The sequence below is a fragment of the Acanthisitta chloris genome, unplaced genomic scaffold, assembly GCF_000695815.1.
Source record: "Acanthisitta chloris isolate BGI_N310 unplaced genomic scaffold, ASM69581v1 scaffold10139, whole genome shotgun sequence".
Lineage (NCBI taxonomy): Eukaryota > Metazoa > Chordata > Aves > Passeriformes > Acanthisittidae > Acanthisitta > Acanthisitta chloris.
In genome coordinates this window covers 27,075-43,850 of record NW_008690818.1, presented here as the reverse complement: position 1 = coordinate 43,850, position 16,776 = coordinate 27,075, and the positions used below count along the sequence as shown (strand labels likewise).

General features: G+C 36.5%; 1 protein-coding gene across 1 annotated transcript in view; it reads left to right on the top strand.

The window, feature by feature from the left end:
• Window positions 1-1,076: 1,076 nt before the first annotated feature.
• The window catches only part of LOC103809158 (gephyrin), a gene marked incomplete at its 5' end in the record, with an annotated part of 36,644 nt that continues 20,944 nt past the window's right edge, over window positions 1,077-16,776 (top strand). The window contains 4 exons of the mRNA XM_009081974.1: window positions 1,077-1,196; window positions 5,911-5,969; window positions 6,186-6,339; window positions 8,262-8,383. Coding sequence (XP_009080222.1) covers window positions 1,077-1,196; window positions 5,911-5,969; window positions 6,186-6,339; window positions 8,262-8,383 — 455 coding nt within the window. The remainder of the gene's footprint in view (window positions 1,197-5,910; window positions 5,970-6,185; window positions 6,340-8,261; window positions 8,384-16,776) is intronic.

Below are 16,776 nucleotides of genomic sequence, written 5' to 3'. Positions count from 1 at the left end.
GCCTTGTTAAACCTCATCCCACTGGAAGTCCTGGATGTATTCCACTGCTGCATATGGAATGCAGAGTCAATCTGCACATGAATGATATGTGTGACACATACAGAATATATTGCTCTGATCACAGCTGTGTAGATCTGTGTGTAGCACATGTTCACTAATAACAATAAAGCCTAAATAAGTCAGGCTTACTAAAGTGCCATGCAGAGGCAGCAGGAAAATTTCAGTCATCTTTTGGTTGCATTTTTTTAGAAATATTGTTTTACTTACTTATTTCTTGAGTAGTTATGCTCAAATTACTATTTTCCTCTGGATTTTGAAAAGTGCATATGAAGATCATCTGCCTGTTATTAAAACCATGCCATTTGTTTTATCATATTGTTCTGATATTTTTCTATTCTTTGTATTGCTTCTGCTGAAACTTTTTTTATGTCCTGTGACCTTATATAATTGTAGAATAGTATCAATTTTAGGCTGTGGTAAACTGACCCTCACAAAGATAGATATTCTCTGTGAGCTAGTGTTGAGCTGTCTCAGTATGAGTAAGTCTGCTTAAAAATCAAGCAGCTGGTTACATTACTTTTCTTCAAGCTGTTGATTTTCCATATATAGTGTGCTGGTAAAACAAAACAGAAGAAAAATTCAAACCATGGCAAAATAATTTCAACCCTGGGTTGAGAGTACTCTGCAAAAATATTTATGTACAGAGAACTACTAGATTTTTGCTCATGTAAGTTTTCAGAAGGTCACAATCGAACAGTTAAATTTCTGAGCCAGATATTTTTCTGAGCCAACCAGAGTACCAATGTATTGCTTGTTCTGAAAGTTATTCTTGTGGGAGAAATCTAAGGGGAAAAAACTGAAGCCACCTAATAGGTGGCCATATAAATAAAGCCAGATGTGAGGCAATGACAATGCTCTTTAAATACATAGAGGTTTATCATACCTGTTGATATCACTCACAGTATATTAAGAGTCATGGTGCAAATAAAGATTCTAGTCTTTCAGATTACTTGCATAAATTTCAAGTGGTTTGATATTTTTCTTTTCAAAAGAACTTCTGGGTTTTTGTTTTTCAGCCAACTCAGACTGTCATGCCTGGTCAGGTAATGCGTGTTACAACCGGTGCTCCAATTCCATGTGGTGCTGATGCAGTGGTGCAAGTGGAAGATACAGAGCTCATCAGGGAATCAGATGATGTGAGTCACAAGCTAAAAGTCATTTTTCTTTTGTGTGCAGCAGAAAATGGCTCATGATACAAACCTGTAAATATGAAAGATCGTTCTACAGAAAAGCTCTTTGGTTAACTCAGAAGTTTTTGCATCAGTTCCTAGTGGCAATTCTCACTTTTTCAGGCTGTGATAACAGTATCACAGACTTACCTGTCCTGACTGATTTTTCATCACAGTTGTGAATGCTAAACACCAAAGTATTTGGGAGGATGATTTGAGTGAAAGACAAATGCCTCCTGGGGATCCGTGACTACAGTCCAATTTGAGTGCGTAGTGTATTCACATTTTAAAATACAGAGTAGTAGTGGCAATCAGACATTATATTTTTTCCTTTTCTAGTGAATTCACATTTAGCAGTAGAGCAGTCATCTTTATATTTCAGGATCATCCTGAAACTCAGAAAGATAAGGACTTTGAAAGTTCTTCTATATTCACCAAGTAAGAAGGAGAGAAGTTTTCTTAAATTACATATTAATCCCAGAGTAGTACATTGAAATATTACAGTGCAGCATTACTGCTGAATGTAATTAAAGCTGAATGATTTTCTGTGGGAAAGTGAACTGTTTGAAGTGCTGCAAAATCCATGGGATTACTTGGGTTCTTTTAAACTATGCTATGAAGATAGTTCTGTATTATCAGAGTTTATCTCATTTCAGCAAAGGTGAATTTGGTAGGTTTGGAGCATATGTCTAGTACACATCCCTTCTAATACATGCATCTGTTTAGAATATGGATTTTTTACTATGAAACAGGGGAAGTGTCTCCCAATTTTTTTTAAACCATATGTAAGTTTTTTTCAATAGATCTCTGTGCTTTAAAATGAGAACACTGATGAATTTAAGACCTCTGAAAACTAGGAATTGGATGAGGTGCATATTCCCCCAGAATGTAGTCTTAACTCTGTTTGACTTGAACAGATTTTCTAACTAAGTCATATTAGTTTACTACCTTACAGATGCTGCGAAATACCACAGAAAAAATATGAGTACTATAGTACTAATTCTTTGTGCACAGTTGTCTTAACGAAGTAAAGTGTGCTTTCTATGAAGCACGGGAGCATTCTGTAGATAACTTTATTCCAAAGAGTCCATCTTAGACTTCCTTGGTATTCAGAGAATTTCTTCTGAATCACTACTTTCACTTACCCAGCTGTGATTTCAGGACACCATCATCATGTTTGCTGTCATCTGAGAGACTTTAAGGCAAGAAGATATGTCTCTTATTGACACAACTCCAAGTTCAGTTTTGGAATTAGCTGTGTGTATGGTTCTCTGCTCAAATCAGCCTTTGCTCTTCTGCTGCTGTTCTGGCAAGCTGTTCCATTTCACCATAGTTTTGTGCTAGCACTATGTTTGCAACTGGAGTGTAAGCTGATGAATGCTAGTGTTCAAAGCTGATGAGGACAGAAGAAACTGAAACATGCTCTCATGATCCTTTCTCATGCCTTATTACTGTAAATGCATAGATTTTTACATCTAACGTAGTCAGCAAGCTGTCTAGGCTGCCCTTCTTCCTAACAGAGAACTTACTGAGCCAGTCCTGCTTTGAGGTTACAGATGTGTGTGTATAGATTATATCTTCCTGTAAAACACACCATTACCTTCACTGCTTAATTCCTTCATTAGCCTTACTGTACAAGTTTTTTGTGGCCATTGCCCACCTCGTCATGAGAGGACTATCACATTACAGAGCAACAGACATGATAATTTGGTATTTTCTGCTTCTTTGGATGACTGTATCCTGCATTCCACTTTTTATGTGTGTGGTCTCCTCTGCATGTGAGAACAGGTTATTTGGCTCTGTGCTTAAACTCTGAATTTTTTTGTGAATGGTCAGCTACCTTCAGCTTCCTTTTCCTGCCTGTAAGTGTGAGGTAGAACTCTTCAGTTTCTGCCTGTCTCTTAATATGCCACTCTGCTAATCCTGTTCATAGTATCCTAGTATGTTAAGGGGTTGGAATGGAACTTAGAGATCATCTAGCTGGGCAGGGACACCTTCTACTAGACCGGGTTGTTCAAGGCTCTGTCCAACCTGGCCTTGAACACTGCAGGGCTGGGGCATGCACAGCCTCCCTGGGCAACCTGTTCCAGTGTCTTACCACCCTCACACTAAAAAACGTCTTCCTAATATCTAATCTAAATGTCTTCTCTTTCAATTTATACCCATTACTCCTTGTCCCATCCCTATAGTTCCTAACAAAGAGTCCCTCTTCGGCTTTCCTGGGGGACCCCTTCAGATACTGGAAGGTTGCTATGAGGTCTCCACACAATCTCCTCTTCTCCAGGCTGAACAGCCCCAACTTTCTCAGCCTGTCTTTGTAGGGAAGGTGCTCCAGTCCTCTTAACAGCTTCGTGGTCCTCCTCTGAGCTTGCTCCAACAGTTCCATGTCCTTCTTATGTTGGGGACACCAGAACTGTACACTGTTCAGCGCCAACTGTTCATAATAATTAATATGGTTTAATTCATATTAATATAATTTAATCAATATGTTATTTTTTGTCTCCTTTTTCATGTCTGGGTGGCTACATATTTCTAGAATATTTTTCCTTTTATTGCTAAAAACTCCTTCAGAGCTGGAATTTAACTGAAATGAAATCTCTAACATCTGGAAAATGTTCTTCTAAAAAGAGAGTACTTTTAAAAGGAACTTACTGCTTGACTTCTAGTTGTGGTAGCAGTATTTAAATTTCATAGCAACCATTCCACAAATGACTGTAGAAGGCACAGGCCTGAAAGGAAATACATTTTTTCATCAGGAAAAATTCTCATTAGCTTGCCAATGCACAGTCATGGAGAAACATGTCCACACCCTTTTTTGTATCACCTTGTAGGAGAAAGGAGGCCAGTGTGATCAACCAAAACAAGAGTTAGATGCTGCATCAAGGCCAAGCATCAGTGTATCACTATGGATGCCAATTGTTAACAGCCATCAGAATAAACCACTCAGTTCAAAATATATTAATACACAGCAAGAAGAATGCTGCCTGACACACACTACATGAAAGGTGTTCTATGCATAATGCCATACCTCTTTGCAAGCCCTACCTCTAGCCACCTTGAATTACCTTGTATTCCTTGAGCATTCTGGGATATCCATCAGTTCCATAAATAACAATCTCTGCACATCATCATGTTGTCCACAGCACTTTTCAAACCTGGGATTACTAAATTCCTCAAAATCTCTTCTTTTTCTTGTTACCCCAATTGAGGAATCCTAAATATAGGACCTTTTGTATTACTCATATGTGCCATTGGCCCTCCTCTTGATTCCCTTAAAATCTTCCTAGCTATCTTTAAATGTATTCAAAGAATTGGAAATTTCAAATCTTTGTGACTAGACAACTATCCCTAGAGTGTCATAAAAATAAAATAATTCTTAGACTAACTATTCTCCCAGATATTCACCACAAACCTCAAGTGTCTTTTACAGCCTCAGATGGTGATAAGGGAGATAAAAGGACATCCTGGACACCAGCACAGCCATTTTGAATGCTCACAGCCAAAAAATGTCTCGTCTTATACAAGAAGAGCAAGTATATAAGAAACAGAATTTGCAATAAATGCACATTTTGAAAATACTGAGATAAAGTAATCAATTTTTTTGTTAATAATTTTCTGGTTTTCAAGGAGTTAAATTTTCACAGTAGATAAACAGAATCGCAATCTTTAATAATATGTCAATTAACTTTAACTTTGGGGCTTAAGTTTAAAGCACTTAGTTTGAACTCAGAAATTGTGGTCCATATCACCTTTAAGAAGATACAAGTTCCAGTGTCCTATACAATCCTATCATTCCTGTAAAAATTCCAAATGGCAGTGACATGCCTTGTTTGTCTTGAAATATTAGTGACTGATTTATAACTTCAAGGTATTTAAGTATGAAGCACAACATGATAATGTAAAAACAAAATCTGCTCCAGTCTAAGTAAGTTTAAATTTAGTGCTGCTGACAGGTTGGCACTATCTCAAAGTTGAGTATGCATATCATCAACCCACTTGCAGAGCTTAAAATCAAATATTAACAATACAGGTCATGTGCCATTTATTGGCACTGAATGAATCACCAAACCATTGAAATTCTGAAGAAGGAAATGCATCAGACCTTTCAGGCCACTGTCCCTTGTTCACAGTAAATAAACAAGATGAATAAGTCCCTTCCTGATTCATATGGTGCTCTCAAGTAGGAGCTTCCACTACAGGAGTCTCTACATGAAAGTCCTGAAACAGCTAGAGTGTATAGCTTCTTCCCACCTTTCTGCTAATGTAGTGGTGTATTGTCTGTCAGACTAAGGGTGGTTTTGAAGTACCATCTTTGAAATTGTTCAACCAGATCAAGCGGGCTGAGAGGAGTAGAAAGAATCCACTCAGTATGCCAGATCAACAGACATAGGAAAGATATATAAACACAGGTATCATTAAAACAAAAAAGGAAGGTAAACCCACATAATCAGTGCTGGTCTTTCCCCAGTGAGCTCATCAAACTGAGAATTTCTTATGATGTTCAGTTTTAGGACACTTTGTATTAGACCCTTGACAAAAAGATCAGGAGGACAATGATGATGCTTAAACCATACGGTCTCAGTGTAATGAGTGCTGTAAGCTGTGTAGACTTCTGAGAAATTAAACATTGATCTTCTTTCAATAGCTCAGCTGACTATATTTGATGTCCTTGTGTTTGTAGGGCACTGAAGAACTAGAGGTTCGAATCCTGGTACAAGCTCGACCAGGCCAAGATATCAGGTCTGTATTTCTAAACAGTAAAATATCTCTGTAAAGAATAGAAGGGCTGGTGATGTTTAAATTAAATTTTTAATCATGAGTAGTACTAACATTTTGACAGTCTGACTAATGAACATCCCTGGACACTCCTCAACAGGAGCAGGACCAATCAAGGAAAGATACTTTGAATCTCATTCTGTTTCTCTTTCGGGTTTTTTTCTGTGTTATTATTTTCAGACCCATAGGACATGACATTAAAAGAGGGGAATGTGTGCTGGCTAAAGGAACCCACATGGGTCCGTCTGAGATTGGTCTCTTAGCAACTGTTGGAGTAACTGAAGTAGAAGTTAACAAGTTTCCAGTGGTTGCAGTTATGTCAACAGGGAATGAGGTAAGAAAAGTTTGGTTAGAATTACGATCATACTGAAATACTATATCTTCTTCTGGACAGTGGCTTGGATAGTGACTTCCACCCTATTCCCAAGCAGACTCACTTTTGGGACTGTAACTCATGCTGACATGAGATATTTTTGTGAGTGATCAATCCATAATCAGCTGCTTGTGTTTTCACCCTCAAGGGCTCTCTCACAGGTCTCACACACTCTCTTTGCCAAGATTTTGATAATATATCCAACTATGTGCCAGCTGCTTTCCTCCTGCAAGGGAGAACCTGGGGGGTTGTCAGGGTTATAATTCATACTGCCAGTCATGACTAAAGAATAATTTCTTTTGAGCTGCAGTCCTCTGTAGCTATAGTGCAAATGACAGATAACCTGTCTTTGAAAACTGAATTATTTCACTACTAGTGAACTAGTGTACTAGTGTACTAGTACATCTTGAAATCCAGACACTCTCCTGTTGGTAGTATTCCAGACCAGGTTTCTAATTACTTTGTCTTAAACGCATCAGAAAAAGTCAGGTTCAAGATTAACTTAATTTAGTAATTTTACATATGTTGTGTGTTGACCAAGGCCATCAACTGTGCTCATTCATTCCCTCCCATAGCAGGACAGAGAAAGAATAGGAAGAGCCAAACCAAAAGAACATGTGGGTTGAGATAAAGTCAGTTTGAAGTTTAAAGACAGCATGAAGTCTTGCCTGTCCTTTGAGGCAAACTTTTTGAAATGCAGACACAAACATTAACTCAGTAGCTGTATTCTCATACAGCTTGAATACGTTGAATTTTGAAAGATTTTGAAAACTTCTGCTGTGTTGAATTTTGTCACCTGGTGGGTCCTCCACAACGCCAGTGAAGGTTAGTCTGTGGCTGCTGAGCATTGTCAGTGGTTGAGGCCAGTCTTCCTGGGACAGAATCTTGCCAGATTTCATAGTATAGAGAGGATGTGGCATGCAGGAAACATACCACTAACTGAAGAACAAATCCATAGAGCTACAAGTATTACAGGTGATGATTTTCTGATATTAACTTGTGTCTGATTCAAGATTCTCACATGTCATTAAAGGGTCCTTTACTGATGTGGGCACTCTCTTTCGTATCATATTAAAAAGGAGCCTGCACAGTGGGTTTCTTAAACATTCTATGAAAGTTTTCACAGAAATAGTGCTGCTAGCCAAAGCATAAAATTTAGCCATGCTCCACTTTGGGTTAGTCTTACCTTACTACCTAATATTATTGCTTCAATTTTTACAGATACATTCTTATTAGTAGTATTATTATTTTTCTCCTGTCAATATTGTATTCTGCTTCTGTGTCCTACAAAAGAATTCCTAATATATAAAAAACATGTTTTCATATGTATGTTTTGTAGTTTAGCTTCCAAAATACATGACATATGTAAGGAAATTGCCACGATACTATCCTGAGATAAAGTTTTCCACCCAAAACAGTAATTTGATGTAAGAAGCTTTAAGCTTCTGTCTATTAATCCAATGTAGATTGTTGTATTTAAAAAACATTTTTATTGGTAAGTAGACAATGAACTTCAAAATTTCCTTTAATACCTTTAAGTCTGATTAGCAACATCAATGAGGTTCCTTTAAAACCATTTAAAGAGAAGCAATAACTTGGAAACTTAAAATGTTTTTGTTTTGATTGCTTATGTTTGATATTAGAAGCCAGATACTCATAAGGTTTTGCAGACATGAACCAACAGAAATAAATTAAACAGCATCCATGATTGGACTAAACAAGCACATTACATATCTTATTAATTTAAATTCACTAAATCACTTTATACATTTATTTTATGATATGTGTCTAAAAACACAATGTCCAATCCAAAGCAGAAAATTCTCATTTGTATAAAGGCACAGTATTTCAAGGAGACTGACTGAGTGTTTCTGGTTTTATAGCTACTGAATCCTGAAGATGACCTCTTGCCAGGAAAGATTCGGGACAGTAACCGTTCAACTCTCCTAGCTACAATCCAAGAACATGGTTATCCAACAATCAACTTGGGAATTGTGGGTGATAAGTAAGTACCACATGTTAGTAAAGATGTCACTTCATATTCATGTGGTGCACTTTATGGCATCCATGGAAAAAAGAAATACCAGAGAAAACGTTACTCATTGCAAGGGTCACAGTGTTGTGATAGGGCACATCTTGGAGAAGGTATTTCACCCTTTTCATTAGAGAAATAAAGTCTATTTTAATATTGAGAGGGATAATTTGAAAAAAACTTTTCATGGTGTTTATTTTGTTTTGCCTTCTGTTTGTTGAAACAGATATCTATTACTGCTGCAAATTAAATTTATTGCTGCGGTATCATTCCAAGCACTATACTTAATACACATAAGAGGAGACAGTTCTACAGCAGCTATACTTTTTTGTGATCCAATAAATGGAGCAAAAAGGTTTCTCTCAGAGTTTATTTTCCATGCCAAAATTAATTTAGGATATGAAATTTTGTCAGATTCTGAGTAATTGTCTTCCAAGGAAGGCCCCACTGCTCCATGTTGCTCAGCATTTCCAGAAATACATGAAAGATTTTAAAAGAATCTTTTTTAGAAAAAACTTTACTGATCTCTACTTTCATTGCCGCAGAGTAGCACCATACTGATCAGTCTTGCTGTTCATCTGACAGTGATAGTTCCTTGTTTCCCAGTGGTAGTGAAGTCAGATCTGTTGAGAACTGTAAGCTAAAGTATTTGAAGTGTTCAGTTTTTTGTCCTTTGCCAGAGTGTGCAGTGCCTGCCTTCCATAACTCGAGTTTCTCAGCATAATGCATTTCCTCAATTTATTGAGCCCCAGAGGCTTTGAACAAGCTTTCTTGTTTCTCAATTTGGGTATCAAACCAACTGACAGACTTGGTTTGGTAGGGAGTTGATTAGATTGTCCCAGTGGGCAGTTAAAAGTTACAAAAAAAAAAAAAAAGGAAGTAATGAATTTCAGCACCCGCACACTGACTGATGACAAAGTCCCAACCAGGGAGACAGCGTTACTGCAAGAGTACAGGTAATTTCAAAATCAGTCTTCCCTAGTGCAGCATTCAATACAAAACATCTTTAGCTTGACAGAACCACTGCATGGTTTTGCAATAATTATATCAACCTGCATGGTGACTCCAGGAAACGCAGTGAATTAAGTATTCATATAGGGAATGTGACACACAGGAACTGCAGCTGTTGTTGTGATCTTAGAAAAAGCAAACCATTCTGGATACTCTCACTTCATCCAGGCATCATTTTTTGCTTCTCTGGCCTAGCAAAACACCATTGCTGTTCCAAATAGGAATAGGTATCAAAAGCCTCCTGCAAATTTCATGCAAGCAGAATCTAAAGTCATGAGACACTTCTTTACAGGAATAGTTTCTAAATGTTCTGGATCTCTAGAGTGTTTTCTATATTATAAGGTCCTTTTTAGACTTTAAATCACAGGTCACAAAGTTTTCAAATAAAACTATTCTATCCAGAGATCAGATTCTAGATTTGTGTACCTGAGAAAAAAGAAAACAGCCATAAAAAGCCTGTCATCTCTACATGAAAGAAGGGTTGGCAGAGGTTTTCTCCAGCAAAATATTGTAGGTATAACTGCTGTCATTAACAATGGTTTAATCCAATGGAAAAGATGCTTTCCCTGAACATCTTTCTGGTAGTCCTCTCTGGAAAAATAAGAGTGTAAAGCTTGTTTGGTTTTTATGGTGTTACCCTAATGAAATAGATATAGTCTCAAATGTGCTGGAAAGTCAGCAGTATTAAATGAAGAGTTTAACTTAAGGTCATTGTACAAAACTATAGTTATGTACTCCCTGTTGCCTTCAGGAATTTCTTCTATGACCTCCTAGGCATGGAGTGTCTGTGAAGATAAATAGTCTTGGAAGCTCTCAGTAATAAATAGCAAACAAGTCTAGAATCATAGAATCATTTAAGTTGGAAAAGGCCTTTAAGATCATCAAGCCAAACCCTTAACCCTAGCACTGCCAAATACAACACTAAACCATGTCCTCAAGTGCCACATCTATACATCTTTTAAATACCTCCAGGGATGGAAACTCCATCATTTCCCTGGGCAGCCTGTTCCAATCTTGATAATCCTTCTGGTGATGAAATTTTTCCTAATAGCCAATCTAAGCCTTCCCTGGTGCAACTTGAGGTCATTTCCTTTCATCCTATCACATCTTTCTTGGGAGAAAAGACTGTTCCCCACCTTGCTACAACCTCCTTTCAGGTAGTTCTAGAGAGGTACTCCCTGACACTCCTTTTCTCTAGGCTAAGCAATCCTAGTTCCCTCAGCTGTTTCTCATCAGATTAGTGCTCTAGACCCTTCACTAGGTTTGTTGCTCTTCTTTGGACATGCTCCAGCACCTCAATGTCTTTTTTGTAGTGAGATTTAAGGTCCAAGAGAATTTTATACATTTCTGTGTTTTTTACAAATAAGTTTTGTGACTCTGTTTTACTTGTCGGATGCTAGCTGAACACCAGACAGCAAACATATATATGTCAAAAATAGTGTCTGCAGCTTTGCTTTCAGTTATAAGAGAGCTTGATACCTTTGAATCCTTACTATTAAAATGTTCTTGAGATGAGTCTTGAGATAGTATTACTTTGGCAAAGGTACTAAGAGTTCTTTTTTAAACTTTTGGTTTCATTCTTTTTGTTTCATGCTTCCAGAGTTACTTCTGCAGAGCTAGTTATTTTAGCTCATAGAATAGAAATAATGAGCCTTCAATTGTAGAGTGATTTTATACTTTGCAGTGACTTTTGAAAGAATAATTCAGTCCTGTTGACTTAGCCAAGAATCTTCCACACCTAATATCAAAATTCAGTCTTAGGAAGTCTTCTGCTGTTCTTCTCACACTCACATGCCCATCCATATATGTACAGTAAAATGCATCTGCAGTTCTGTTTCAGTCAAAAGGAAAACTTGATTATGTAAATCAGTTTGATAAGAAGTTGTTAATAATAAGGTGTTATTTCATTACATAATAAAGGTACTAACTGAATGTTGCCCATAAGGATATTTCAGTATGTATCTTTCAGCCTAACATGACTGTTTGATGGAGTACCATGGCACTTGAACAAATGCAAGAGACTTACCAGAGAGATGTTTCAAAGGGTACAATTTTGACAGTTTAGTTAGAATGTTTATCAAGCCTTCAGTGTCTGTTTTATGGTTTACTGAAGTTAAACCATGGATTATGTGTGTTTGTGTGTGCTCATGTGTATGTGCATTTTATATGGATAATATGTATCCAGGCATTGAAAAAGAGAAAGATTTTATATGTCTGCAATACCTACGTGTACTGGCAAACATGCTTTTCAGAAAGGAAAATTAAAAACTTGTACTTTTTTTTTTTGTGTGTATCATAGTAATGTATTTCTTCCTTCACATCCGTTACAGTTGGGGTATTTTTCCTTTTTTTTTTTTAATAGAAGTTATATTTTGTAAATGTTTACTTCATTTTACTGGGAGTATCACTTGCACTGAATGGAGTTGATAGAGCAGATAACAGGGATCACACTAAAAGGCAAACTTAGAGCTTAGTATTCCTATACATCATTTCAGCATATGAATCACTCAGAGGTGTTCCAGTTAAAAAGTGGTTTGTCCAGCTGCTTCAAAGCCCAGGATTGTGATACATGTAAACACATTCCAGCAGAGAATGTGAAAGGATGGGGAAACATACAGAATGTCCATGGGTTTCTGCAGAGTAGTTTGAAGCACTTTAAAAATGCCTTTGCATATTAATCATATGTGAAGGTATATTTTGAACTGACCACTCAGGTCTCATGTAGTCTACAGTTATATTTTCATTTGAAACTAATATTTTATGTCTTTGGGGAGTATTTTAATGATTTCTAAGATCGATTCAGTTCACATAAATTGTATATGTGACTCAATATTCAAAATTCAAAATTCAAAAACACATAGATGAAGTCTACAGTTGAAACCCTAGAATATGGCAATAGCAGAACAGACCTGGGAATACAATACAGCTGAAGTTATGTCTGGCTCAAAGCCAAGATTTTCTGTTTGTGTTCTTTGCACCTAAAAGCCAAGCTGTCTGAAAAGTACAGCTCTCTGAGCAGAAGTGAAAGATACACCCACTCCCAGAGCTACTTCAAATGCAAGAATCAAATGCAAAACCAAGAAAAGGAAGAACCCTTCTGACGTTGTTCTTAATGTTGTGTCTTACATTTTTGTCTGAATCTTGGAATCGCTTGCTAAAAAAATAAAAAAACAGCTGGCCAGTTAAAACTGGTATTCCAATGTACTTTTGCGTGTTGCCTCCTAATAACAAGACCAAGTTTAGAAGGCTTTTGATTTCATTTCCTTTGCTTATAGTCTATGAAATTATTTGGTTATTTGGAAACCATTTATAAAAACTATAAAAAAGAGTTACATCTCTGATCTGTAACACCCTAATTGTAAGGATATTTTTGTATCTGACTATTTCATTTGTGTTGTTCTTTGTATCCACTGTTTATTTAAAGCTGTAAAGTTTAGTGCTAGCAAAATCTGCCATAGTGTGGGCCTCTGTTTCAGAAAGTCATCTTCCATTTTGACAGCTTTTCTTCTATGAGAGACTCTCTTATTAAACTTGGTAAAGAATTTTGATCATGTATGTAATTCAATTTCCTCTGTTTTTACCTTTCTTTACATGAGTGCATTTTCCCCTTCTCTGCATTCTTTTCCCTTGTTTCTAATTCCCTTATCATTTTTCTCAGTGACATGATTAACATTAGCTGCTTCCAGCTGCATTTTCATTTATGAGCCTGTGATTTCACAGTGGAGAGAGAAAGCATCTCTCCTTAGGAGAAAAATTTAGGAAATTCACATTAGCTGCTCACTTGCTTTAAAAATTTATCAGAATAGTTATTAAATCAGCAGCATATGAGAGCTTTTCTGCATTAGACGTTATTAGTCTCTTGTTTATATATCTCTCCTTTACAACGTATTGTTTGACACTGAGCTCCTAAATGGCAGGTAAATCTATTAAAAATCACCCTTGCTATTATGACAGCATTACTCTATGATATCCCTAAAATAGAGGCTTTGAAAGAGTCTCTTCATATTTTGGAAGGATTATTGAGATCTTATTCAAGGATTTAGTCTGCTTGAATTTTATGTTTGCCATCCAAAAGAAGGTTTACATCTTTTGTTCTTGTGTGCATTGCATGTAACTATCATATTATAATTCAGATGAAACATCTGGAGTGGAGAGAGAAGTGCAGAGAAACTGCATCTACTCCAAGATTTCATTATCAGCCTGGCATATGTCATCATATGAGTTAGAACATGAGTTACAGGCAGAATTTAGGCACAGAATCCTAGCCTCTCCCTGCACCAGTTTAATGCCCAGCTTGGGTACAATCAAATATACTGTGAACAAAATTAGTAGTAGTAATAACATCATTTAACAAATGCCTGCAGGAAAATTATTTTTAGAGAAGAGGCCTTAAATTAAATGTCAAAATAGTTTTTGCTAAAGTGACTTCATTTCTAGATCTGCTAAGAATGATGGTGTTATAAAGTGTGATCGTGGCCTAATGAATGTGGGGACACAGGGTGATAATGGTCTGAAGGTGATTCACATGTGGAGGTCCTCTTCTTCACTGGGCCCTGTCAAGAGGAATATTCTCTTTTTCAAGCAGAAATGTTTAATATCTGTCACAACAACTCTTGACAATCAACAGGGGAAACTTCAGATAAATTGTCATATTGACTAGTCATCTCTTCTAACGCACATTTCAGAAATATCTGAGCCAAAACAGGTGAAAGAAATAACTTGTGAAACAGGGCAGTGTGAGTCCCAGGGAATCTTCTGTACCAGTAGGAAACCACATAGTGTGACAGGTAATAAAGTTTCATGCTGTAGAGGAGACAGGTGCAAAGCTAATGCACAACAGTGTGTCATTTTCCTAATTCTCTTCAACACAAGCACAGACTTCTTCCTGAATTAGCATTATAGAATCACAGCCCAGTAGCAGAACATGGCACCAAACAGCAAATAATAAAGAGGGCAGACTCCTATGCAAATCCTGTCTTTGAAAACAGAGAGAATCTGTATTTGTTGGAGGGAAATAAAATTTACTGTGGTCTATTTTTGAGGCACATGTTAATAATTTTAAAAGCATTTGAAGGCATAAATTCTGTTTTGAAGAGAACTTCAGTCTCTAGAGGCCAAAATATCATTCATTTAAATTACTTTCAGCCTCCTTAATACTTAGAGCATATATAGGCATTTGGGTTCCCAAGTTACTGAGAAATTTTTGAGGACTGAAATTTTACTGTTAATACCCTTGAATAAAAATAATTAAAGCTAATAAATGAAGTAGATATGGAACAATCAAAAAAGTGGTGAATGTTGAAGATGGGTCACTGTGTCAGCAATAGGAATCACTTAGGAAACTGGTTAAAGTATATTGTTAATACAGCCAAGTGTGAATTGAAAAATCCAAATCATAGATAGATATATAGATATATATATAGGACTAAAGAATGTAAGTAAAATTTACTGCATGGATGATTCTATCCTGAGAAGTAAAGATTTAGGAAAAGATTTGAGAATCTTCTAAATACAAATTCTAAATACAAGAGCTAAGTCTCCTACAGAATTAGAAGGTAATTTTTGACCTTATCTTTGTGTTCCCAGGACAGGAACCATTAAATTTCTTAAGTGGTTGAAAGATGGACTGTATACTTCAGCAGTATCAGAACTCAGGCTGTTTAGTTCAACAAGATATTCTTAAAAGATGACTTGATTACATTCCAATACTACTGAGCCACATGAAGAATAAACTGAATAAAGTTTCTGTTTCAGCAATAATGCCCATATATATTCAAGTCAGACTAATTCAGACTGTATGTAAAGGATAAATTTAACAGTGATAGTAATCAGTTTTTAGGAAAGTATAGATATTTATTTCAATGCAAGATTGGATATTTATTTATAGATCAAACAGAAGCAAGTTCAGGGATGTTCTCAGACTATCCTAAATGCCAAATCAAAAAAAATCAAAATTATTTCTCCTGGTTTTAAATAATCTCTTAAGTCTTACTTCAGTGAATTACATTAATTTTCATGTTATACTACTGGACAATATGTAGTAGAAGCACAAACTTAGAAGACCAGTACCAGCAGAAATAACACAACAGAGTTTAGCATCATGCTGGAAAAAGTTTTGGATTTTGGAGACTGCTGTCCATAATGTTGATGAGTAAATCAGAAGTTGGGATCATTTATGAAATATGAAAGTCTTTTGTGTGTCACTTTCTGGCACAGTGACCTTATTTGAAGAAATAAGGATTGACTTTGTTCTCTGGCAGTGAATAGAAGAACAAATGAGGGACTGAAGCCATTTTAGGAAATGCCTGTCTTGGGCAAATGTCAGAAATAAATGGACATCTAAACTTGTAATCTAAATAGCTTTAATATTTTTCCATAACTTACAAGCAACATCAGTATGCATCTGATCTGACAGACCCTTTCTGTGATGACTTAGGAGGAGAAACTTGGCATGGATTTATAAGGTGAAAAAGAGGATTTTAAATTTCATGTTAGCAGTGTCTGCATGCATGTGTAACACTCTAACAGTAGTGCAGCCACATTGGCCCAGACTTCTCACATTCCCCAGTCAGACAGGGCCTGTTTGTGCCCAGAGGTAATCTTTGAAATGCCAGACTGAAGCTGCTGTGTGCAGGATCAGCGGAGCCTGGGCTGGGGACTGGGAAGGGAGGTTGACTTTATGGTTCTTAACAGTCCAGCCAGTGAAAAGAACAAAGGGGTCAAGAGTTGCACAATGATGATTTGTGACAAGGTCCATTTCAATCCTGAACATCTTACTTTAGGGGGTTTTTTAAGGTACATTCATTGTCAATTCATGTCAAATGGAGTTTTTTTACATTTTTACATTTAATTGTCCTATATTTAAGAGTATAAAACCATATATTTCTGTTTATTCCCTATTTCTGTTATGAAGGACACTATCTAAAAATAGTTTCTTCCCAGTGAAACTGACTTGGAAGAAGTATATGTAAAAGGTGATGTTCCCTCATAAAATGGGAATTCATAACAAAACATTAATTGTTTTAAGTAAGGTCCTGATAGAAGTAACTTTGTTAGTTTTGGACTTTTTTTCTAATCCTGCCTCTTGCAGCAGAGTTGCTTGGTATGAAGCTTCTCATGAATGAAGTGGCATCTTTATTGACTATGGAGGACTTGGAAGAAGTATATGTAAAAGGTGATGTTCCCTCATAAAATGGGAATTCATAACAAAACATTAATTGTTTTAAGTAAGGTCCTGATAGAAGTAACTTTGTTAGTTTTGGACTTTTTTTCTAATCCTGCCTCTTGCAGCAGAGTTGCTTGGTATGAAGCTTCTCATGAATGAAGTGGCATCTTTATTGACTATGGAGAAATTA